This window comes from Ahaetulla prasina, chromosome 2 (genome assembly GCF_028640845.1).
Source record: "Ahaetulla prasina isolate Xishuangbanna chromosome 2, ASM2864084v1, whole genome shotgun sequence".
NCBI lineage: Eukaryota > Metazoa > Chordata > Lepidosauria > Squamata > Colubridae > Ahaetulla > Ahaetulla prasina.
In genome coordinates this window covers 130855859-130881074 of record NC_080540.1, presented here as the reverse complement: position 1 = coordinate 130881074, position 25216 = coordinate 130855859, and the positions used below count along the sequence as shown (strand labels likewise).

Sequence of the window (25216 nt, the reverse complement as noted above, 5' to 3'; positions counted from 1 at the left end):
CAATTAGTAAGCTAGGCTTTTCTATTAGCTGAATATTGATTTGGGTCTTTTTGTTAGCAATGTGCCAGGGTATTACTAACAGCATGATATTTATAACAGCTATAGCATACATGCCCACAGATGTTAAATTCAGGGAAAATGATATAGAATAACATTTTTATTATATAAGCAATTTAGAGGTTCGGGGGGGGAGGGGGTCAGTCCTGAAGTAATAGCATTTTTTGCTGTAAGAAAGCAAGTTTCCTTCCAGTGGACTCTTCAAAAATTGACAGTGACTAAACAGCAATTTACAAACTGTGAAAGTTGAGGAAGCAAGTAACTGGTATATTTCTGGAGCATGCTTCCATTATCTCTTGCCTTTGGATGTGCTGCCAGTCCCCTGATGGCAACAGCTAATGTATCCAGACATTTGCCTTTTTTACTGATGAAATGGGGAAGCACCCAGTTTGCCTTTCAGATAAGCCATTCTCCCCAAAAGAAGAAGAAAAAGCCCAGCTTCCTTGTCATGTCATCCTGGCCCTGCTAATCTTTCCAGTAAATCTCTGTACAACACACTTTTATATTTAAGTACATATATATATATATGTCTGTATTCTGGATAATGATGCAAAAACGAAGAGGAAGAAGGAAGATGATTAATCTTCAACAAGACAGGTTAAGGGGAGATGGCACCTCCCTTGATCCACTGTTGCCTCTGGAAAAAAGAAGTGTACAGGTTCCAGAAACAGATACGGCTATCCATTTGTGGTGATAGTTTTCATATGAAATTCCCGCCTTCACTCTCCACAAAGTAAACCATTTAAATAGCATTTCCTGCCTCTAAATAATCTGTTTTTTTCTGAAAATATGAGATGCTCTCTCCCTGCCCTGCAGGCATGCCAGCATAAACCAACTTCAAAGGGAAAACATTTGCAACTTTATAGAAGTGTAAAAAAAAGGTTCTCACATGTAAACAGACTGAGATTGATCTATAAGAGCCAAGGATGGGAGAGGGGATATTTAAAGAGCTAAGAAATAATTAAGCTGGAAAATAATGGTACAAAACAGGACATAGGAACAAGGACACAAAAATTAATAGATTAAATAGAATAATAGAATAAGATAGGAGAGAAAAATAGAAACAAGCATAGAATAAGCATTTACTTCAGAAGGAATAGGAATTTAATTATGTACAATAAAACATATTTTTGTAAGAAAAACAAATGCAGTCTTTATGATTTGTACCATACTTTAAAAAGCCTAATAGGGTTACATTGCAAGTTAAAAGCACCCATCCATAAAATGTTGAGTTTTATATAAGCATATTTGGCTTTTTAACACATCATAACTCATATTTGAACAAATCCAATATTATTAATTCCAGGATATACAACATTAAATCAAATACTCCAACTTTTACGACAGTATAATAATAATGTTAGTTAGAGGTAACAATCCCATACAATCTTAGTAGTAATAAGCTAAATTGCAGGATTCTTAGAAAAAAAGAGGCAGATTTCGAAGGGTCATGTGCAATTACTTTATTTAATAGACTCATGAAGAAGAATTGATGTTGCACAATGCTTTCAAACAGCCAGTGTTTATATGTCAGAACCAAGCTTGTGTGGCCAGTGAGAATATTTTACTGGGTCATATGTAGGATCCCTAAATTTTTCAGGTAGATCTTCGTATGTCATATTTTCAAAAGGTATCATGTTTCTCAGTTGCTGAAGCTTAAGAGAAAAAAAAACCCATGATAAAGAGAAATGCTGAAAACCAGCAGGACAGAAATTATTAGGAGAAAATATAATACAATGCCAAAATCCTTTTGTATAATTAAAATTGCTAGTTTACCTCCTCCTCATATTCAGCAATGCGGGCTTTAGAAGCCTGTATGAAGTCAGCAGCATTCTTATCCTGAAAGAAGAGATGGCAACATTATGAGAAACTTTGGTTCCAGAGAAGCTATCTGTGGACTTAAATATTTACTTATGGGAGCAGAGAGGCCTGAATGGATCTGATCACAAGACATGCCTCCCAATGCCTCTCCAGCCCATATGAGCTATAGTGGCACAGTGGTTAGAGTGCAGTACTGCAGGTTATTTCTGTTGACTTCCGGCTGCTTGCAATTTGGCAATTCAAATCTCACCAGGCTCAAGGCTGTCTCAGCCTTCCATCTTTCCGAGGTGGGTAAAATGAGGACCCAAATTGTTGGGGGCAGTAGGCTGACTCTGTAAACCGCTTAGAGTTGGCTGTAAAGCATTGTAAAGCGGTATATAAGTCTAAGTGCTATTGCTATTGCTATTGCTAGAGAGGGCTGTAAAGCACTGTAAAGCAGTATACTGTATAAGTCTAATTGCAATTGCTGTTGCTATATTTCTTTGACAGGGAGCAGGGAAAATGAATCAATGGGCAGGATTCAGTATTTTAGCAAATACTTTGTATACACAGTATCAAAAACACCCCTAGATACACTGGCAACATGAAATATACAACAGGCTTATGTAGCATCCCTTTTACTGTCTGTGAGAAAAAAGAAATACAAGTAATACTCGATTTGCAACCATTCATTTAGTGACTGTTCAAATGGCACTGAATACAATGACTTGTGATTGTTTTTCACACTTACGACCATTGCAGCATCCCCGTGGTCACCTGATTGAAATTTGGACACTTGTATTTATGACAGTTGCAGTGTCTGGGATCATGTGATCATCTTTTGCCACCATCTGACAAGCAAAGTCAATGAGGAAGCTAGTTCCACTTAATAACTGTGTTACTAACTTAACAACTGCACTGATTCATTTAATGGTGGGAAGAAAGCTTGTAAAATGGGGCAATGATAATTGGCAGGCTCACATTCAAGACCCGGTTGCTGCCATTGGACAGGTTGAGCTTCCGTCACATGCTGTAGCTCTTGCTGAACCAGAAATTCAAAAGTATGAGACCACTAGATCGACGGATACCACATCAGTGGCCAACTTAATAGGGACATGAAAGGAGCTCCCAACTGGGCATCCCCCGGGCAATAGTAATGTCACCCATTCAATCCTTTCAAACCGGAATTGCTTTGGAGTTCCTGACACAAATGTAGTAGTAGGCTTTGTATTTTTTGGATATTCCATCATCAGAGCTTTTCACTTATTCCATGCAGAGAAAGCATCAGGAACTTTGGGTTTGGTTGATTTTATAATTCATTAGGGCTTATTTTTGTTATTAGTTCATAAAGTAATAGTAAGAAATGATAAAAATGTTGAATGTATTTTAAAATTTGGAATATTGCTATAATAGGGCAGCAAAATGTAGCAGTTGAAAATACATTCCTAATTAAATAGGTAGGTTCATTCTCCTGCACCTGGCATAAGAACAGTGTGTGTTGTATATGGGCAGTCTGAACTTTATAGCCAATAATAAAGTCAACAATACCACAATTATAGTGGCACAGATTTACATGTTCCCTGCAAATAAATATCCATGTTTACATAAAATATGTATTGGATATAGCTAATTCTCATAATCCCTATCCTGCTTTTTTGAGATTGATCTTTCAAATAGCCATCCATTCCATATATTGTAACTTATGAGTGCAATAGGAAATGGATGATTCTATAATTGCTCCAAAAATCAACTAAATCACTGCTATTTAGAACAGATAATTGCGTATAAAATACATGCAGCACAAGTGTTATAATATTTGCCAAATAAGGAAATTATTCCTCTCCCTTATTTTTGCATTCATGTTCTGATTTTCTACTTTGTACCTCACAAATACTATTTATTATTTCCAGCTTTTACTCTTAAGGAGGAAGAAATGGAAAGTCTTCAACTTATTCTTCCAGACAATGTAAGGCCTGCAACTCTTGTAGTTAAAATTGGCCGTTGTCAGTGCCACGACTCTAGCAGAGAAATTACTAAAGGCAGAAATCCATAAGCAGATGGAATGTGGGAAGCAGGGAATGATGTTCAGTATAATTTAACTAAAGATATCATGAGTAAAGATTAGGCCAGGAGCGATCTGCTAAGATGCCAAGCAGACACTTCTGCAAACACCATTGATGTGCAATGAAAAAAAACAGTAACAGGATAGTGGAACACTTACAGTCTCCTTTTCTTGTGCGCTTATTTTAGCTGTTTCAGTATCCGCAGGCATAGGAATCTGCAGTGCTTTAAACTGTGAAAATTGAGGAAATAATGAATGAAATGTACAACTTCTGATTTCCAAATCCATGCATACCATGTGTACCTTCTTCCTTCTATCTATATTTCTAATTCAGTAATAAAGTATATAGTTTCCAATATCTCTGGATTAGGCTCTTGTACATTTATTGTCCTGTTGTATAAGCACCTTTCAACCATGAGATCTAAATTTTCATTCCAAATATCTATTGCAGATTAACCTTAAACAGCTGACAAAAGAACAGGGCTCACCTACACATTATCTCCTAGAAAAAAATGCATCATTTTATGAAATTTAATGTATGGGCAACCAACTTTTTGGCTTGCCTGGGCCGCACTGAGTGAAAAGGAATTGTCTTGGGCCACATATAAAATAAGTAATATGGTTAATGTATACAAATATCATTGAAATCACATAAGAATGATAAAAGTTTAAGATCTTGCGGGTCCAACTTACTTTGCATCCAGGGCCACATGTGGCCCAGGGGCCATGGATTGGGCAATTTAATGGAATAAACACAAAAAGTCTCAATCAAATCGCCTTATTCTAGTAGCTCACATCCTTCTCCTCCCCGTTAGTTCCCTGAACCACAGCCACTTCCAAAGTTTAAGAGTTATCCAGTGGGCAAAAAAACCAAAAATAGTTGCCATTTAACTACGGGAGAGATTTTTAAATTTTAAAATCTAGTTTATATTGCCCAAGGAGAGCAGTCAGTTTACAAGAAGAGACAAGAAAGCTAATTTTAAAGAGTGAAAATCTTGTGATATTGCAAGTCTTATAATAAATGCAGTGTCCTCCCACATTAGTTTACAAGAATTATGCTTAAATTTCACCAGATTTACAGATTCAGAATGGTTTTGGTGGTTTTTCCTCCCTTATTACATTGGGCAGCCTATCATCTGGCGCTCAGGTTAGAGTAGCCAATTCCCTTCTAGGGAAGGGACTACAGCTGGATCCCCTGCCTGGCTGTGTGACCAATTAGCCCAATGCTTTGCCAATGAAATTGCTTAGATTTGCATAAATCTTGGCTCTTCATAGGGAAAGTTCCCTGAGATTACTGCAGCAATGTTGTGTCATGTTATCTGGATTCCTGGCTTCTGAATGCTATTAAAATGGATAGGGTACTCTCATCTGCCACACCCCACATGAGCACCTGACTCTCGCCCCTCTAGCTTCTTTGGGAAATCGAGAGCAGCATGGTCAATGTGTGTCTTGGGGAGAAGGTGGTGCTGGCATCCTCGAAAAGGCTACATTTGACAACTATCGCCCTATGCCCAACTTTTTTAGAGAAGATTATTGAGATTCTAGTCAGGATATACCAACAGAGCACCCTTGAAGACCTTTTTCTGTGAGGTTTTAGATCAAGGTATGATATTAAGACAGTATAGGTCACTCTTCCGGATTACCATTGTTATGACCTCGCTATTGGTACAAGTAGTCCTAGGCTTACAACAGCTTTTGGGACCAGAATTTCTGTCATTAAGTGATTCAGTCCTTAAACATTGCATCACATCAGCACACTGCTTAGCGATTGCAATCCTGGCAGTCCCGGTTACTATCATAACCCAGAGACTAACTAGTCAATAAGTGAGGACCGTACATGATCAGAATCCTAGGTAAGCAGGGTCTTCCCAGCTACTTTGTGGGCAGGAGGACGCCGTGATCAGGAGAGCCTTTGCCTAGCTTCAGCTGATACAGCAGTTGCATCCCTACTTAGAACAAAATCTTGCAATAGTGATTCATTCCCACATCCTCTTATCTAAACAGCTACACCCCATTTTTCACAAAAATTTACTTCTGAATATCCTTGAAAGCTTCAGTGGCTTGGTGCTGACAGTTCCTTGAGATGGGTATAGAACTTTGCTTTAGGCTTTGACATGAGTGCAGTACTGTGTTTTAGGCCCTGAACTAGCTTCCCATCAGCTCCTGAGTACAATTCAAAGTACTATATAACTTGGGATGAGAATACTTATAGAAGCACTTTTTCCACCCAATTTTGAACTGCCAGACTTGAACATCTTTGAAGAATCTGCTTCTGAGTCCCAACTTTTGCCAGGTGAGAAGTATGAAGGCTCATAGCCACATCTCTGTGGAAGCACTTTGGAACTGCATCCTCCCAGAGATTTGATTTGCCCCCCACTCTACTTGCTTTCTCTAAACTGTTAAAAAAAGAAATGGGGGTATTTCAAAGAAGTTGAGAGGGATGAATGGGTGATATCAACTTGAGTAACAGTGTATAGTCTTTAGTTTTTCATCTTTTTATGAAAATTTGTGAAACTTTTATTGCATTTTTATTGGTGTTTATGAACTGCCAAGTCTCTTCTGAATGCAATGGAATACACCTCAAACATCCAAAAATTTAAAAGTGCCCCACCTTCTTTTCAAATTCATCCACTAGGGCAGGATTCGCAACTGTAGTCTTGTAGAAAGTCCAGTCAATGGCTGGTGGTGTCTCTGGCAAAGATGCAAGCCTATTTAGATACATAAAAGAACATCAAAACTACTGGACGCTTCAGACTATTCCTTCTTCTAAAGTCATTTTTCATTCTTGATCTTCACAACAAGAAAAGTCAAACAAATGTCTGGACAAAGAATGTTATATTTAAAGATCTGTGGGATGGAGAGGATTTCTGTCTGTACCAAAATTTCCCGTACCTGGTGTAATCATATTTACTAACAGTGACTGAGAGGCAATCAATATACTTTTTATTTAGCTATTAACTATTTATTTAAATTTAATTTAATACTAAAATCATAGGAACATTTCTGCATAAAGATTTCACTAGATTTGAAAGCATGCCCATTTCAATAAACCTATACCTTAAAAGTACGTCTTTTGTTGCACTGATATAAGAAGCAAGTGAACAGTTCAGCAACACAGTCTGGAAACATGTATTTAATAATGTAATCCAAACAATGGCATCGATGCAGCCATCAATCACAAAGATATTTGGTTTAATATCACTCCTTTTCTTTCCATGGTGCTCTTTACAAACTAAGAAATATACTCACTTGGCGGCAATAGCATCACTACGTGATTTCAAAGCATTAAACATAGGTTTCTGATTAGCTGATACTCGTTCAGCAAATGCTGCCCAATCTATTGCTTTCAGAGCAACCCTGCGGCCAGCCATTGCTATCACCTAGAAAATGGAAAGAGACAGAGGGTAAGGAAGAAAGAGAATAGACAAGAAAATAACATAGTAGGTGAGGTATGAAGGAAGCGGACAATGGACATTTCTAAAAAACCAGAAATGTTTAATCAAATGAAATCAGGAACTAAAATGTGCCATAGATTTATTCAGAAGTAAACCTGGTGTTTGGTGTAATGGTTCAGGCACCAGGCTAGAAACCAGGAAACTGTGTGAGTTCTAGTCCCATTTTTTAGGTAGGGGAAGCCAGCTGGGTGACTTTGAGCCCAGGCAAAAGCAAACCACTTTTTTTTTTCATAATTATCCCAAACAAAACAGCCGGCAAATTTTTTCTCTATTTTAGCATCTATTTTCCTACCAAGGAGAAACCATGTTGGAGAGCAAATGTCTGTCCTTGGAGGCGCCATCAAACAACCGCGACCCACTTCTGAAATCTCTGCTAAGTCGCTAGAGGTCAACAATGACTTGAAGGCAAAAAAAACCGCACGTACAAAAAATAGGTTGGGGATGTTTCAAAATGTTTCAAAAAGTCTGTCATTTGCACCTCTATAACTGTCTGGTTCGGTTCTGCAACCCAACAAGAAAAACACAGACTTCAGAGGATAATTAGAACTGCAGAAAAAATAATTGCTACCAACCTGCCTTCCATTGAGGACCTGTATACTGCACGAATCAAGAAGAGGGCCGTGAAAATATTTGCAGATCACTCACATCCTGGACATAAACTGTTTCAACTCCTACCCTCAAAACGACACTATAGAGCACTGCACACCAGAACAACTAGACACAAGAACAGTTTTTTCCCGAAGGCCATCACTCTGCTAAACAAATAATTCCATCAACACTGTCAGACTATTTACTGAATCTGCACTACTATTAATCGTTTCATAGTTCCCATCACCAATCTCTTTCCACTTATGACTGTATGACTATAACTTGTTGCTGGCAATCCTTATGATTTATATTGATATATTGACCATCAATTGTGTTGTAAATGTTGTACCTTGATGAACGTATCTTTTCTTTTATGTACACTGAGAGCATATGCACCAAGACAAATTCCTTGTGTGTCCAATCACACTTGGCCAATAAATTCTATTCTATTCTATTCTATTCTATCATGCAGTTTCGATTTCTTAAATGGATATAGTTTTTTAAAAAGCTGATACTAACAGGATCGTTTGCTCCAAGATATCAAGCAATGTGGGAGTTTTCCCCCCATAATTATCTCAAACAAAACAGCCAGCGAATTGTTTTCTCTATTTTAGCATCTATTTTCCTAGCCAAGGGGGAAATCATGCTGGAGAGAGCAAATGTCTGTCCTTGGAGGCGCCATCAAGCAATCCCGACCCGCGCCATAACGAAACGAGAATCATTACAGGCAAAACGATCAAAGGGATTAACAATCAGGGATTATTGCAAGACTAATGACCCTCCCAAAGGACACCGGGCTCCTCACCTTCAGCCACCCCGGTAACTGCACCGCCGGAAAAGGCTCCCGGAACCAAAGCCTGGCAGGGAGCAACGGGCCCAATCGGGACGACTTTCTCCGGAAAGAGGGCGGCCCTCGCCGTCTCCTAGAGAGAGCAAAAGGCAAGAGCGCAGCCTGCTCTCTTCTAGACCAGAGGTCTCCCAACCTTGGCAACTTCTAAGACCTGTGGACTTCAACTCCCAAAATTCCAGTTTTTGGGATTTTGAGTAGAGACTATAGAGTCAGGTAGTGAGTTCCAAGCATTAACAACTCTGTTACAGAAGTCATATTTTCTGCAATCAAGGTTGAAGCGGTTGACATTAAGTTTGAATCTATTGTTTGCTCTTGTATTATTGCGATTGAAGCTGAAGTAGTCTTTTACAGGAAGCATATTGCAATAGATGATTCTGTGTGTTAAACACAGGTCTTGTCGGAGTCGGCGGAGTTCTAAATTTTCTAATCCCAGGATTTCAAGTCTGGTGGTATAAGGTATTTTGTTGTTTTCAGAGGAGCGGAGAATTCTTCTTGTAAAATATTTCTTATAAAATATTTCTTGTAAAATATTTCAGGACGCATTCAATTGTATTAATGTCAGAGATATATTAATGTCAGAGATGCTGACTTTGCTGAGGAATTCTGGGAGTTGAAGTCCAGAGGTCTTAAAGTTGCCAAGATTGGAGACCTCTCCTCTAGACAGTGAGCAGAGCAAAGCCAAACTACCCGTCTATGCAGATTCTCAGTCATCATCCAGATCCTGGTTTCCTCAAAGGTGCTTTTTCAAGAGGCAACTGGACTTTCTTCGTTTTTCTTTGAAGATGTTTCACTTCTCATCCAAGAAGAGTTGATTCGCAGCTGAAGAAGTTTCTTGGATGAGAAGCGAAACGTCTTCAAAGAAAAAACAGAAAATCCAGGTGCCTCTTGGGGGAAAAAAAAAGCACCTTTGGGACAAGGCAAACTACCGTAATGGAGTGGTCAGAGGCGATGGGGCGAACTTTCCTTCGTGCAGGCTCAAAGGTGGTGGCTTCAAAGTGGCAAAGCGGTTGAACCTTGATGCAAATTGAAGTTTTGGACACTCCAAGTGCTTCAGCGAGTAAACCTGTAATCTCCCTTAAAATACAGGTAATCCTCGACTTATACCAACACAACTGAGCCCCAAATTTCTATTGTTAAGTGAGTTTTGCCCCATTTTGCAACCTTTTCTTACCAGAGTTGGTAAGGGAATCACTGCAGTTCATAAGTTAGTCATCCAGTTGTTGATGAATCTGGTTTCCCCACTGACTTTGCTTGTCAGGTCGTCGCAAAAGATTACCGCATATGACCCTGGGGCACAGCAATGGTCATAAATATGAACCCAGTTGCCAAGTATTTGATCTGACATGACCATGGGGATACTGCAAAGGTTGTGTGAAAACCGATCAGAAGTCACATTTTTCAGTGCGGTGGTCACTTTGAACGGTCACTAATTGAACTGTTGTAAATCGAGGACTACTTGTGCCTTCACAGAACTGTGTGCTTATATTACTCAACCCATAATCTCTAGACACGACTCAATCTCCATTTTCTACTCTTAATCTCTGCCGCAAAATTGGGTCTCTCTGCCCTGTTAACATTTATTGATGACAGACTAGTAAGCGATTGCTCTTAAGAAACTTTTATTAGAAGTAAGATCATAATATGAAACGGTTGCAAATGCTATTGTGGGGAGGGATAACTCAAATTTCTGTGGAGGGCTTCTGCAAAACCCAGTCCACCTTTTTAGCCACCTCTATCCACCCCACCCCCCACGCCGCCCCTGCGATTGCAAAGCAGGTTTATAGTAAAGTTCTCTTTTCATTCTAGAAAAGACGGTGCAAATTGTATTAAAATGATTTTCTCTCTTCTCCGAGAAGCAAACTGGCAGGGCAGTTTCTAAACGTCGCCTCCTAAAGAGAACGGGCTTTTGGCTTCGAAAAGTGTTTGTTCCACCAAGAAATTGATTAGGATCGTCCATTGCAAATCAAGAAACGCCGATCTAAGCTATTGGGGTTTATGGCACGGCTACCTAAGCGTTTCCTTCCGGTGTCTCTCAACCACCTTTCCGACTTATTTCTATCTCTACTGATCGGATATACTCGTTCCGATTCCCTTGAAGGGCGGGACGCCTGGAACGAAGCCGGGGTCAGGCGCAGTCATTCAACTCGATGAACGCTGGATGACCCGGAAGAGATTCTTTATCCCGGAAGTCCGGCGTTCCCTGTCAGCGGGGACTGAGGGGATGGCTATCGAGCCTCGACCGGAGCAGCTGCAGCCTTTCCGCCCGGACCGCTGACTAAAAAAAAGGGACTATCGTTCTTCCCGCCCACCTACGGGAGAAGCCGTAGCCGAGCATGGCGGAGTTGGTGGCTGGGGAGGGGCCGCCACGAGGCCGCACGCCCAGCCCGCTCCCGATCTCGGGGCCGCCAAGCCCTCGGCCAGCTGCGGCTCCCGCCTGTCCCGCGCGCAGCCCGGAGCCTCCGCCGCCCGAGAAAGCCGCGGTGGGGAGTGGCGGTGGCGGCGGCGGCGGCGGCGGCTCCAAGTGGGTCCGGCTCAACGTGGGCGGCACTTACTTCGTGAGCACCCGCCAGACCCTCTGCCGCGAGCCCAAGTCGTTCCTCTGCCGCCTCTGCTGCCAAGAAGGGCCCGAACTGGGCTCGGACAAGGTGAGCGGGCGCGGCGGCGGCCGGGTCCCTAAATCGCCCCCCCCCCCATCCTTTCGCCAGAATGACGGGCGTGGCATCTCCCGGTAGTCCTCGACTTACGACCACAGCCCCCCAAAGGTTACGTTGTTAAGTGAGAAATTTGTTAAGTGAGTTTTACTCCCATTTTACGACCTTTCTTGCCATGGTTGATCAGTGAATCGCCACGGTTGATAAGTTAGTAAAACCTGGTTGTTAAATGAATCTGCCTTCCCGATTGACTTTACTTGTCAGAAGATCGCAAAAATGAAAAACACGGGACGCTGCAAGGGTCATGTGTATGAACCAATTGCCAAGCATCTGAAATTTGATCACATGATCTGCAAAGGTGGTAACTGTGAAAAAAATTGGTCATAAGTCACTTTTTTCAGTGCTGTTTAATTTTGAACAGTCACTAATGAGTTGTAAGCTGAGGGTTACCTGTAGTTTTCACTCTCCCAGCCGCCCCTCCTGCATTTCTGTTGTAATTGAGTAGTTGTATTTCTAGAAGCAGGCCAAGTTCCTTGCAGAACTCCAGTTTTAATCATAACCATAGATTTTAGTCTTTAAGTCTCTTCTAATGAAACAGTAGGAGAGGGGGACAAGGAATTTACAGCTCAATGGCACTTCTAGACTGCATCTAAAAATGGGGCATAGGTTCTTTGTGCATATAGACACACACACATACGCACACACATCCTTGATTTGCTATGCTGTTCTTTTCTGTATTGATGGTGTTTGCAGAAGATGCTGAGCCATTGTTAATAAGCAATACGGATTTATAGAATACAGTATGTGAATATGGTTGCACTCATAGCATTTAAGCTATGATGTGGTTCGTAATGACTCGGTTTAAAAATTATGGCTGTAAATCAGGATGTTTAGCATTCTATTTAAAGCTTGAATACAGAAGACTATTAAAAGCACTGTCTTTTGTATAGCTTTCCTCTTGGCCAGTCTTATTTTGCTATCTTAAATGTTAATATTAGTAATCAAACACTTCCAGCAATGAAGGTATTGTCAGTAAATAATTTCAATTTAGTCTCTTTATCTTGGTGTAATGAGTGTAATTAGAAATGGTTTATTAAAAAAATGCATACACATATTTATAAATGTTATGTATTTATAACATGCATAAATAAATTTTTTTTTAGATCTTTCAGAATCAAGAGTGTAATATCTTCAGCCTTTGTAGCCTTTTGGTACTGCAAATGCTTTAAATTTGAATTCAGCCCTATTGCTTGTAGAGGAAAGCTTTATTTATTAAGAGTTCTCCAAGATCTCATTGGTTCCACTTGCTAATTTTTCCTTGTTCTGATGGAAGGGTTGAAGTGAGGAGGGATTCTGATTGCCAATTCAATGCCTCCCCCGTTCTACTTTTCCTATTCCATCTTACCTCTTCTTAGCAAGTGCTTTTGTTGCCAATATAGCCATAATATTTGCTAAAATTAATCTAAACCATACATATGGGAAAAGTAGCATAAACTCATTGAAAGTTATGGATGTCAAAAAGATACTTTAACCCTAAGCAGTAGAAAGGGGAGCACATCCTTATTTCCAACAGCTGTTCTATAAGAAGCCTTGCTCTTCTTTTATCCAGAGCTGTCAAAAAGCATATTCAGTTCCTTCCCCACAGACCTGATAAATTATAAACTCTGCTTGAGATCTAACTTTTTCTCTCGTACAGCTCTTGAGTTTTACATTGATAAAATAAGTAATGGTTTAAAAAAATCAATATCTGTATATAAAGCAACTTCTTTCTCCGGTACTTAAAGCTGTGTGCCAAGATAAAGTATAATTTAGAGTGGTTGCTTTAGCATAAAATAACTTATAATGTCAATGCAGAGGATTCTAAATGTTCTTTTAAAAAACTTACATAATTGTGTTCCTTATAATTTAATTTTAAATACAATGCTTTAGATAATAGTAAAAAGTTTATAGAGAGGTATCAAATTTGTGGCCTTTACACTTCCAAGTGATAAAGTCCTTGCATGTTTACTCAGTAAGTCCCAATGAGATCAACTGTTTTCACAAGAAATAAGCTGTACAAACCCTTACAGATTGCATATTTACGTTAATGGAGTTTTGAGATCAGTCTCCCCAAGATCATTAGCTAAGAAAGTCCACTGAGTTCACTAGCATACATTTTCAAGTATGTGTAGCTTTAGTTAGTTTTCTTAAGTTTGAGCCAATAAATAAAAATAAATAAATGTTCTGGATTTATGTTTGTGAAGAATATTTTTTAGGCTACCAAAAATGCTGATATAATTTATATATTTATCAGATTTATTAGATTTATATATAAATCTAATAAATATAGATTTATATATAAATTTAATAAATCAGATTTATTAAATTTATATATTTATATATTTATCAGATTTATTAGATACACAGAATGAATTAAATTTCAAGTGATAAAAATCTTTTCTAAGGGTATAGTAATAATAATCAGTACAATTATGTTTATTTTTTCTTGTGCATTAATTTAATTTGGGGAAAACCTTGTGTCATAATTAAGAGCAGATTATTCCAAATAAATAAATACACAATTTTCTAGTTAATTAGATACAGCCAAGGTACATAGGCCATGGCCTATTTTTAAAAAAATTATGTCACAGAATCATCTAACACAAGCAAATGTAGAATAAGATACCCACTGATGCAAGAATTTGGCTCCTTTCTCAGAGAACCATATATTCAGATTCATGACAGTTGGTTCCATGTCCAAATGTCTGAATGTCATTGGAACATCTTTCTTTAGCCGCAGATTATAACAGAATTATATCTCCTTACAGGATGAAACGGGGGCATATCTCATTGATAGGGATCCCACATATTTTGGTCCAATTTTGAACTACCTCCGGCATGGAAAACTTATAATAAACAAGGAATTGGCAGAAGAAGGTAAGAAAAACAACTTTGACAAATCTATAAATCTCTTTTGAAAATTAGGGATGTTTAATTCTATCCAAAGTTGTTGAGAGTTGGACAGCATACAAATTTAATTACGGTAGTAGTATTAATAGAGGTTGGTCTTGCCTGAGCCCAGAATTAAGTGTATTTAATCTCATTGATTTCATGATCTGTGTGTCTTTAAAATATATTAGAAAATCTGTGTTACTCAGGTTGCACTGTGGAAAAACAGTACAAAATCAACTTGTTCAAATAGGCATGTATGGCCATGCAGGGAGGTATCCTTGATAGTCTTCCATTAGAGCATTATTTTAGGGACTATTATATTAGCATTTGCTTTCCAACATAGCCTATAAAAACAAGCTTCTTTTCATAAAGAGAATCAAAAGAGAAAAATTTTCTTGAATCTCCGGGTCATCACCATAAGGAGTTTTATTCACAAGGTGTTTCTTGATCTTTATTCAGTTTTGTTTGAATTTGTACCTAACAAAATATTTTGATATCATGTTGTTGTTTTCCAGATTATTTGTTGAGTTAAATAAGTGCATAGCTCGTGAGTGTCATTTGGCTGCCAAATGGCATATTTGCAGCTTTTAGTGTTGGAGCCTATACTTTTAGAATTTGGCAGCAAGAATTATTTTGAGAAATTGGCAAAGTATTTCTGATATTAAGGATTTGTCTCAAAAGAGATCTGTACTGTACTTTTCGGGGGATAAGACGTACTTTCCCCCCCAAAAGAGGGTGGAAATGTTGGTGCATCTTATATACCGAATATAGCCATATTTGGTCTCCTAAAACCCTACCCACCGTGTCCTGTTTTTGCCAAAAACAGGCCCATTTTTCACAAAAACAGGATGCACGGATCCTGGTGCATCTTATACTCCGAAAAATGCAGTATTTTTAAAAAGGCAATTTTATCTCCCACTTAAAAAAAATAACTCAATAATTTATCCTTTGGTATAGATTTTATGACATTTTGTAATGTTAGAGACCATGATATTTTAAAATGCAAACCAGAAACTGGTTAGACATTTAATGAAAATGCGATATATATCTGTACAGTTTTCCCCTTGTTTTTGTTTTGCTGTTATATTGCCTGTTGATTTTTTTTTCATATAATTCTCTTCCTTTTTTTCCTACTTCTTGCTGTAAAACTTGTTAAGATAAATAAAGCTATTTAAAAAAAAAAAAAAAAAGAACTTGGCACTAAGATAATCAAATAACCAGCAGTGCAGTTTTGCCTCTGGGATGCTTCTTGTTCCCATCCATAAAATCTCTAAAGGGCTGCAAAGCATATTTTTCAATATTTCAGTGGCTTAAGGATCTGGCTATGAGAGGATTCGTGTTTCCATCCATATCCTTAGATTTTTAGAAGCAGAAGCTGAAAAAATTCGGCTGCACTCTTTACATTAGCTTCACAACATCTCTGGGCATTCCTCGGTGGCCTTTCAGACAATAAAAAAGCTGAGTTGTATCACTCAACTCTTCAAATACAGAATGTCCTGAATTAAATTATAAATTGTATGTATTCCCCAGTTCCAGACATGCAGCAAGATCAGATCTGAAAGCTTTCTGATCAAGAGATTTTGTAGTTAACACATGAATAGCAACCTTTCCTTCTTACACATGCTGAAACTATGTTCTGCGTCCTTATTCCTAGGTGTCCTGGAAGAAGCTGAATTTTACAACATTGCATCTCTAGTGAGGCTGGTGAAAGAGCGAATACGAGACAATGAAAGCAGAACTTCTCAAGTAATTCACATTAGAAAGAAAATAAATGTATTGTGTCCCTCGTGTCCTAACATATGTTATCATTTGATATGGTAGGCTTGTGTGTTCCCTGTGGCATAAGAGCCATGTCATAGGAATTCTCCTTCAAGCGATATTATTGGTTCCTGAAATGTTTGTTTTTATAAGCTTACTATAATAGTAGTACTATCATTTCAATAATATACTATTGTTTAGAGAATGTACAATCCTGATTTCTTACTTGTTAGTTTCCTTCTTTTAACCCAGGGACCTATCAAGCATGTTTACCGAGTTCTGCAGTGCCAAGAAGAAGAACTCACCCAGATGGTGTCTACTATGTCTGATGGATGGAAATTTGAACAGGTATTAGTTAACAGATTCAGAAGTTGGGCCAATTCACTGGATATATTATGTCCTTTTGCTTGTTTGTTTATTCATTACATTTATATGCTGCTCATCTCACTAACAAATGACGCTGGTGGAAATATGCCTGTTGTTTGCAGAAGCCTGATTTTTAGTCATCTTTGTATTCTTTTCTTAATTTTACTGTAACAGTTGATCAGTGCTATCTGTTTGTGCAATCTTGAATTCTCATAAGTATAGGTAAAGGTAAAGGTTCCCCTCGCACATACGTGCTAGTCGTTGCCGACTCTAGGGGGCAATGCTCATCTCCATTTCAAAGCCAAAGAACCAGCGCTGTCCGAAGACATCTCCGTGGTCTAGTGGCCGGCATGACTCAACGCCAAAGGTGCACGGAACGCTGTTACCTTCCCACCAAAGGTGGTCCCTATTTTTTCTACATGCATTTTTATGTGCTTTTGAAACTGCTAGGTTGGCAAAAGCTGGGACAAGTAACGGGAGCTTACCCCGTTACACGGCAGCACTAGGGATTCGAACCGTTGAGCTGCCGACCTTTCGATTGACAAGCTCAACGTCCTAGCCCCTGAGCCACCACGTCCTATGTATATACTCATAAGTATACATAGTACAAAAATTCTATATTGTAGGCTGATATATTAGGCATTAAAAAAAGAGTAAAGGTTTCGCCTGCCAGTTGTGTCTAACTTTAGGAGGTGGTGCTTTTCTCCAATTCACAGCTGAAAAGTCAGCATTGTCCAAGGACCCTTATGTGGTCATGTGGCAGACATGACTATATGCTGAAGGCGTATGGAACACGGTTATCTTCCCATCAAAGTGGTACCTATTTATCTGCTTGTATTTACTGCTAGATTGGCAGGAGCTGGAGCAGGTAACTGAAGCTCACTCCATCATGTGGTACTTAGGTTTAAAACTTACCAAACTTATAGTCGACAAGCCTTGCGTCTTAACCACTTATCTGTTGCACCCAATGATTATTAGGTATAATTACTCCTTAATGAAACATATCTTTTTTCCTGATTAGAACTAGTATAATAACTATCCTTAGAGGATTTCATAGCTTAAGGAAATGGATCTTTCAAGACACTAGCCTTCACTATTGCATTCTAGTACAATGGGTCTAGTCACTGAGCAACGTCCTAGGAAAAGACAAGTAATGACCTTCTCTCGTCCCTCTGATACACCATTCTTAACCACCATACTTTCAGTGATGTCCCTATCTTCTGTGTCTTATTGAAAGCCAGATAATTTGAGTTGCAGAATTGAATTGAGTTGCCTGTGGTAGAATTCAGAATACTGAAAAGGTTCATTTGGTTCATGTTTTCCAAGTTACACATTTATCTACTTAAACTTTATGGAAAGACAAAAAAAAAAGGATATTGACTTCTGTTTAATACAAGTAGTCAAATTATTCTTTACCAGTCTTGATAATGTGCAGATACTATTGAAAGTTCTGTCCCCTACAATCTAAAACATTCTCCTGATTTTGTTTCAATTTGCTATAGCAATAGCAATAAGACTTATATACTGCTTCACAGTGCTTTACAGCCCTCTCTAAGTGGTTTACAGAGTCAGCATATTGCCCCAAACAAACGGTCCACATTTTACCAACCTCGGAACATGGAAAGCTGAGTCAGCCTTGAGCCGTGCAGAATTGAACTCCTGGAGTGAGCAGTGAGTTAGCCTATAGTACTGCGCCAGCATGGCTGTCTATAACTGTTGGTTTTCTGGTTTTGTGATTGTTGTTAGAGCTGCACAAAGATCTGACTTCAAGGAAAAAAATATGATTAAAATCATAAAAGAAGAACATATATAACATCTGTCAGGAACTTCATAAAGCAGCCCTCCACAATTTCCACATGATCTCAGGAAAAGATACATTTATTCATTTATTCGAAGGTGTTCATGACTGGTATTACATGAATGGCTGGTGCTGCAGCTATGGCTAAATCTGCAAAACCTGGTTCTATATATTTTTAATGCTAGGATACATGAGCAGCTATTCACCTTATCAGCATGGAATAGTCCTAACATTTGGTGTTTTACCCAGCTATCACTGGAGCTCCTAGCCACATAATTCTTTTCTTTATTTTAAATAATATTGATTTTGTAGAATGATACCACATTGCTTAATAATAGTAGAAGACTGAGAGGGTAACTAATATGGAAGTGATTGGTGTTGTTTCTGCAGATAAAATCAACATGTACAGGGTGTACCAAGTTGAGCCCTATAAACAATTTATTATATGAATCACATTGATTGATCATATTAATTGTTATTGACTTCTAAACATGCCCTTTTAGATGCATGAGCTTTGGACATTCCTAAATACAGTAACCCTTTCTCTGAAAAAATATTAATTAATAAAACATATTGTGATTGACCTATAAGGCCTGATATCTGGTATTCCTTTATATAGTTGCCTAACAAAACTGAAGATCTGTTAGTATTTTGATCTGAAAGGGAAATCACATGCTACATCATACTGTTTGTAGAGTTCAAAGGCATAATATGAGCATGATTTTTCACCTTCTAAATGTTAAAGGAAGTTAAAAAGTTCTTGTGCTGCAAATCTGTAACTCTCAGCTGTTATAAGACTGATCTTATGTTCATCTCATATTGCTATTTTTAACATATCATTTCCTTTTTAACAGTTAATTAGTATTGGATCTTCATACAACTATGGAAATGAAGATCAGGCAGAATTTCTCTGCGTTGTATCAAGAGAGCTCAATAATTCGACCAATGGCATTGTCATAGAGCCTAGTGAGAAAGCAAAGGTGAGAAGCCTTTTGTGATTGTAATTCTTCAATTTCCCTATTTATTAATTGGCATAAAAATAGATAACAAGTGGATATTTTTATAATAATTGTATTAAACCTATTTAAATAAAAAACAAAAACTACAAAAGATAAAAGAATAAAAATTAAAAATAGAGGAAAAATATATAGATAGAAAATTAAAAAATAAACAGAGGCAGGAAATATATAATAACTTTCCCCTTTCTTGCAAAATATAAACAAATTTAATAACTTATATTTTCTTAAAATACTACAAAAAATCACTTAATCCCATATCGCATCTCATGTCTGTAAATAGACCCTTACAACCATTCAATTCAGTTGTGGTCAGCAAAAGACCACTAAGAAATGCCAGAAGTAACAACATACCTATTTTAACCTTCATCAAATAAGCCCACTTTATATTCCTATCTTTTACTTTTAACAATCATAATTTTTAATCTTGATAATGTCCTAGCGTTGGTTTGCTTTTCATTTCTTTCAGAATTTTAAAAGATAATCTTTTGCAAATCCAATATTAGAAAGTAATTGAAGACATTCTTTTGGCTTGCCAGTTGCACATCCTTTTCAATTATTAAAACATCGGCCAATTTTATTTGTATATTCAGTGTAACTTTTTTTCCCTATCATCTTGCAGGCTGTCATTTTGAAATCAATTTTCAAATCAGTCCCAGTCCTGTTTGACAAAACTTGTTCCTTTCTGCAATGTCTCTTAAAAGCCACCTATCTATAATGGTAGACACTTTTAAGATTAACTTGATTTTAATCTTAGACACTTTTAAGATTAACTTGATTTTACTCACAAAAATCCTTGAATATGTCCAGTATTAAAAATATTTTGTCCCATCCTATGTTAGTAAGCCAAAATTAAATGCTATTTTCCTTTAATTGTAATCTATAGTTTCCTCTTGTTCCCTCTAATGTCCAGCGTTCAAATTCCCATCCTATTGTACTGTCTTTCAGAATTTAAAACAACAAGACTGTCCCATGGGAAGGATTTCCACAATCCATTTCAAAATCTTACTTCAAATCTCCATATCTATTATAACTTTCCAAATTCAACTCCTAATCATTCTTTTGCTGCTTCATTTAAAAAAGGTTTTTTTTAAAATGTCCTTAAATAACTCTTGTGACCCTGAATTTGTTGATTAGAACTCTACCATTGCTGGGAGCTGACCAGACCTTAATCAGTTTCACTCTGAAAGCACCTTTTTTGGGGGATTTCCTGATTCCAAAGAAAAGTGTTTTTGGACAGCAGCCCCACGATCCCCTTCCTGATTCCAAAAGTGGGATGTGCCGAGGAAAAAAAAGTGCTTTGCGTTTTAGGCGGCAGATCTGGCCAGGAGGAAAGAAGTGAGTCTGCTTAGAAGGAAGACGAGGGTGCATGGCTCTGCAATGTGCAACGGGAAGGAGTACTTTCAGGCGGCAGCGCTGCGATCCCCTCCTTGAATCCAAAATGGTTCCCAGTTCCCCGCTGCACATTGCAGGGGAACTGGCCACCGCCTGAAATGTGGCTCTGAAATTTGCCTTGGAGAATCGGGCCAATGGGCAGCGGTGGCTGGAAAGGAGAGATGTTTCACGGCTCCCGCTCAGTTCGGCTTGGCTTGGCTCCTGGGCATAGAGAGGGCTTAAGTGATGGCGGCAGCAGTGGCTCCTCACGTTGCTGGAGAGTGAAGTCATTGCGACCATTGCCTGGCCTGAGCTGCCCGCTGGGCAGCCAGAGGGGTGACCAGCCATGAACCATGGGGCCCGCCTTGTTTGCTGAAGCTGCTGGGCAGATTCTCCCCCCGGACCATCCTGAAGAGGTTTGTTCCTCAGACTGTGCTCCAACCCTCCCCCCAGAGTTATAGGTAGGAAGACCGGGGCATCTCGGGAGCAGAGCCTTCAGTGCTAAGTCCTTCTTCTGCCCCCATGAAAATCATCCCCCACCCCACTCATTCCAGCTAAATACATGTGGAGTTATAGGATTTGTTTTAAACAGATAACTGTGCTGCTCGTTATCAAAATCAAGTGGAAGTCTGGACATGGCTGATCCTGATGCTGATAGGCAGAGGCAAAATTCTTTTTTCTTGTTTCCCACCCACCCACCCCCCAAAAAAAAATTTAAGGTGCATCTTATACTCCGGTGCATCTTATACACCGAAAAATACGGTATATCCTGTTTGGAATACTGTGATACACACTGTGTTGAATATTTGGGATTTCTGTTCACAATATACTAGCTGTGACATACAAAAAACCCCTCTTGATGACTTGGAATCAGTGTATTGGAAGTACGATAGGTTCTTATACAAACTTGCCTGTACCTCAGATCTTGAGAGAGGTAGCATGTTCTCCAGGTCTCTTTTATTGTTGCAAGAAACGCTTCTCAAGTGAAATGGTTCTCTTTTTTTTTTCAGATTCTTCAGGAGCGAGGATCACGGATGTAATCCAAGCATCTAACTTTAAAACTCCCAGATGTTAAAAGGGCAACTTAGCAGGGCAGAGCATTTCTCCTGCAGTCCAACCTTGCTTTTGTACAGTAATAAAACTAACACAAAGCAAAGCTGAGCCTGTCCTGCCAGTGGAGAATTAAATCCTGGTAAAAACCAAAGGCTCATCCCACCCCAGTCACAGAAAGCTAAGAGAAAAGAAGAGAATCTTCCAACTGGAGAGCGCCTTTGCTCTGCTTTTTTTTTCCCCCATGCTGTCTTGGCATTGACACATGTTTGGGGGATATATATATATATATATTTATATTTATATCATCACAGGCCTGGATGAAGAGCAGACTTTTGATTTCACACTGCTATTTCTAATGCTTTAGTTAGAAAAATTGTCCTAGTTAGGGTCATTCAGGTCCAGGAAAAATAGATTTGAAAATGAATAATTAAATATTTTTTCTTCCATTTTCACTCACAAATCTTTTTTAAAAAAATATGTTACTGTTTCAGAGCTGTTAAATAAGAAAGTTGAGTGAGGGGTGTGGTATTAGCTGAAGGGTTTTTCTTCTGATGACACTACAAATCGAACTGTAGGCATTTCTTGCAGTGCAGTTTGGTCAGCATTCTTCATGCTTTTAAGGTATCCAATTACCTGTGATATTTAGATTCTGTCGTATTGTTTCTTATTCTCTGTGAAAAGAGGAAAGAAGGAAGCTTATGCCCCATTTCTCTCACCAAAGTTAGAATGTGTCCTTTGGGTTATGTCAAATAGTTCATTGATATGGAAGATTTGTTCCTGCCAAGTTCAGCTTTGCCTTGTCTTCAATAGCATGAAACTATTCCCTTGTTCTCTTGATGTCCTGCATTAAAGCAGGTTTTCATTTGTACTCTAATTATTTTGGTTATCAACTCTTACCTAATACATCCAGGGATAGAGAGTCTTATTCACACATTATGATTCTATGCTTGAAATTTCTCATCCCTCCTTGTGTCCTCTCACCCAAAATGACTAAAGGGTATTGCACAGGTTGGGGAGGGGGGTGGGGCAGGGAGGTGTAAAATGATGACAGTTGCCAAACTATTGTGATGTTTCTTGTCCAAAGTGATTTGTGAACTTCTGTATTTTTTTTTTCTGTTGGAATGCCTTGAATGGAAGTAACAATGTTGTGCCTCTCTGAATTCTAATCTTAGACAAATGGGACTTGCTGATTTTGTCAATTAATTTGTGTCATCCCTAATCAGTGAAATGTCTCTTCTAGTTGTTGGTAAATGGAATTCCTGAACTATTTGCTCTACATTCTGGCTTTGTTTCTCGTTAGTCAACTTTGGCTTCTGGGCCTTTGAATTAAGCTCTGAGCATAATGAACCAAAGTATCAAAGAAACTGCTGTGCTTTGGTTTTCCCTAGGCAATAATTGAAGCTCCCATGTTAGTCAGTGATCGGAGTAGGATCCCTTATATTCCGATTGGTTTGCTTGGAATTTCTCAGCAAAGAGTTGCACTCAGTGTCTTTTTCATGTTTTATGGTGTGTGGTAATGAGGCTTCCCCTTTTATTTCTTCCTAGTTACAAAAGGAGTGGGAACAAAGAGGATAGTGAATGGTTACTGAAAGCATGGAAGATATAATGCAGATGAAGCAAAAATGTTTTAAAATAAAATTTGACAGGGTACCAAATTATCCTGCTCCACATTCTCCCATTAATCTCCAGTATTTGTGTACATATATCACTGAGCTTCCCCACCATTTTGCCAATATACCTCCACTGATGTTTTGAGTGTTGGGTTAGAGCTTGAATAATGTGCATTATTCAGTCCCTGTAGCAACAGACTGTACCAAAGGTCTTGAGGTCAGCTTCTGGCTGCTAAACTCAACCAGCTTCATACTCTGTGGAATTCAAGCAACTTTCTTGTCCTTCTTCATCCTTCCTGTTTGTAATGTGTTGGTATTGGCATGGTGAGACAGTGTATGTCATGGCTGGATTTAACTAACACTGTGATGTGTACATAAATCTATGAGTATCTTGTTCTTTCAGCCATTGTCAGTGTATGTCCACAGCTGAGAAATAACCAGATGTGTTTGTGTGTGTTTTGTGAGGAAGTATAAGAACCACAGATGTATCCTCATAATCTCTCCTTCCAAAGAAGGGCGATTGTGGTGGCGTGAACTAATTGAAAGAAAAAAACAGAGGATGCTGCCAAGAATAGCTGCCATTTCCAACTTGGCCTAACCCAACTCATTCCCCACCTTGCTGGGCACGTAGCAGTGTTAGGTTTGCTTGGAAGCAGATCTTAACTGTAGCTTTAGTAAACTAAAACAAATACCTCATTGATTTATGTTATGATCACCAGAAACACCATGCATGGGGAAGCCACATTAGAAGAGTGCCTGATGTCAAGTTAATGAACTGGTAAAAGTAATTTCATTTTGTTGTACATGTAGGTGTCATTGAAAACAGCTCCATTTAAATCTGGAATAAAATCAAAGTTGAGATGAGGCTGCTCTGTTACAGCAAGATTTGAGCTAAATGCAGAAAACAACAGTGTTTCTGCTAAATAAATAGGGCCACCCTCTTGTTCACTTGCTGCTGACAAGTTGTGAGAGGTTTTCAGCAAATCTAGTCTTTTGTTGGAACATGACTACCTTCTCTTTTCCTTCCCTTATTAAAAAATTTCTAGTTATGGGGGACCCTTCCTGAAATGATGAGCAGTTTAGTTGGAGATAGAAACAGTATTAGGGATTGGGAAAGCTCTCGGCTTTCTTAATATAAGGGCTTGAATTCCAGCTACAGCAAGACACTATTCTAGCTCACCCACCTGGGATGTTCTTTTCTCAAGATGAGAAGCCACCATCAGACCCTGTTAAATTCAAGAATCGGCTTTCATGTTCTCCACCAGTTGTAACTTTGCCTTCTTAGCAACAGGGCTCTTCCTTGCATTTGCTTTGATGTGGTTGAGACTAAACTAAAGTTGGAGCATGAATACAGATACTGTTTCCCCATGAAAGGCAGTAAATGGCAAAGGAAGCCAGTGGTGGGATGGCTTTTCATCTGAGTGATGTGCATCTCTTGAGGTTTTTTTTAAACCATTAGCTAGCCCCTGGGGACCAGTACCTGGTTGAGAAACCCAGTGGCCCAGTTGTTCCGTTACAGCAAGGTTGGAGCTAACCTTCTCTTAACAGTGTCTTTGTTTCTGCACATTTTTAATCAATTTTTCTCAGGGGTGACTGAGGGGGAGTGGGCTATCCACAAAGGGGTGGGGATGGGTCCTCGGACCTTCACAGCTGGGCCGTGGGCTCCTCACCCTCAGGTTTTGTTTGCAAGCCTAGAGGTTTTGTACAGTTTGTCACATGTTGGTGCCCTTTGCTACTGTTTCTCTTGGTTTATTAAATGTGTTTGAATAATAATGGAGATGCTGTGATTTCTTTTTCCAATAAAGATTCTGACATGACTTGTGCTTGGGTTTTTTTTTTCTTTGTGT

At 38.8% G+C, this 25216-nt stretch overlaps 2 protein-coding genes across 4 annotated transcripts in view; one reads left to right on the top strand and one right to left on the bottom strand.

Moving 5' to 3' along the window:
• ATP5PD (ATP synthase peripheral stalk subunit d) overlaps nucleotides 1–8919 on the bottom strand; it is a 28050-nt gene extending 19131 nt beyond the window's left edge. Inside the window, exons 1-6 of one of the 2 annotated variants that reach the window (XM_058169531.1) lie at nucleotides 8768–8919; nucleotides 7169–7299; nucleotides 6531–6627; nucleotides 4079–4150; nucleotides 1834–1896; nucleotides 1506–1712 (exon numbers count right to left, since the gene is read on the bottom strand). In XM_058169531.1, the coding sequence (XP_058025514.1) occupies nucleotides 1581–1712; nucleotides 1834–1896; nucleotides 4079–4150; nucleotides 6531–6627; nucleotides 7169–7290 (486 nt within the window). In that variant the 5' untranslated portion in view covers nucleotides 7291–7299; nucleotides 8768–8919 and the 3' untranslated portion in view covers nucleotides 1506–1580. Of the gene's footprint in view, nucleotides 1–1505; nucleotides 1713–1833; nucleotides 1897–4078; nucleotides 4151–6530; nucleotides 6628–7168; nucleotides 7300–8767 lie in introns of those variants that run through there. The other variant, XM_058169532.1, reaches the window with a different exon arrangement.
• A 2059-nt stretch (nucleotides 8920–10978) lies between these two features.
• Nucleotides 10979–25186, top strand: KCTD2 (potassium channel tetramerization domain containing 2). Of its 2 annotated transcripts, none has more exons than XM_058169529.1 (6): nucleotides 10979–11457; nucleotides 14271–14379; nucleotides 16049–16140; nucleotides 16405–16500; nucleotides 19171–19296; nucleotides 20470–21710. In XM_058169529.1, the coding sequence occupies exons 1-6, from the start codon at nucleotides 11146–11148 to the stop codon at nucleotides 20491–20493; spliced, it is 759 nt and encodes a 252-aa protein (XP_058025512.1). In that variant the 5' UTR covers nucleotides 10979–11145; the 3' UTR covers nucleotides 20494–21710. The 2 variants fall into 2 exon arrangements, with proteins under 2 accessions (XP_058025512.1, XP_058025511.1); XM_058169528.1 differs by lacking the exon at nucleotides 20470–21710 and adding an exon at nucleotides 21717–25186 and having other exon boundaries at nucleotides 10980–11457.
• The last annotated feature ends 30 nt before the right edge of the window (nucleotides 25187–25216 follow it).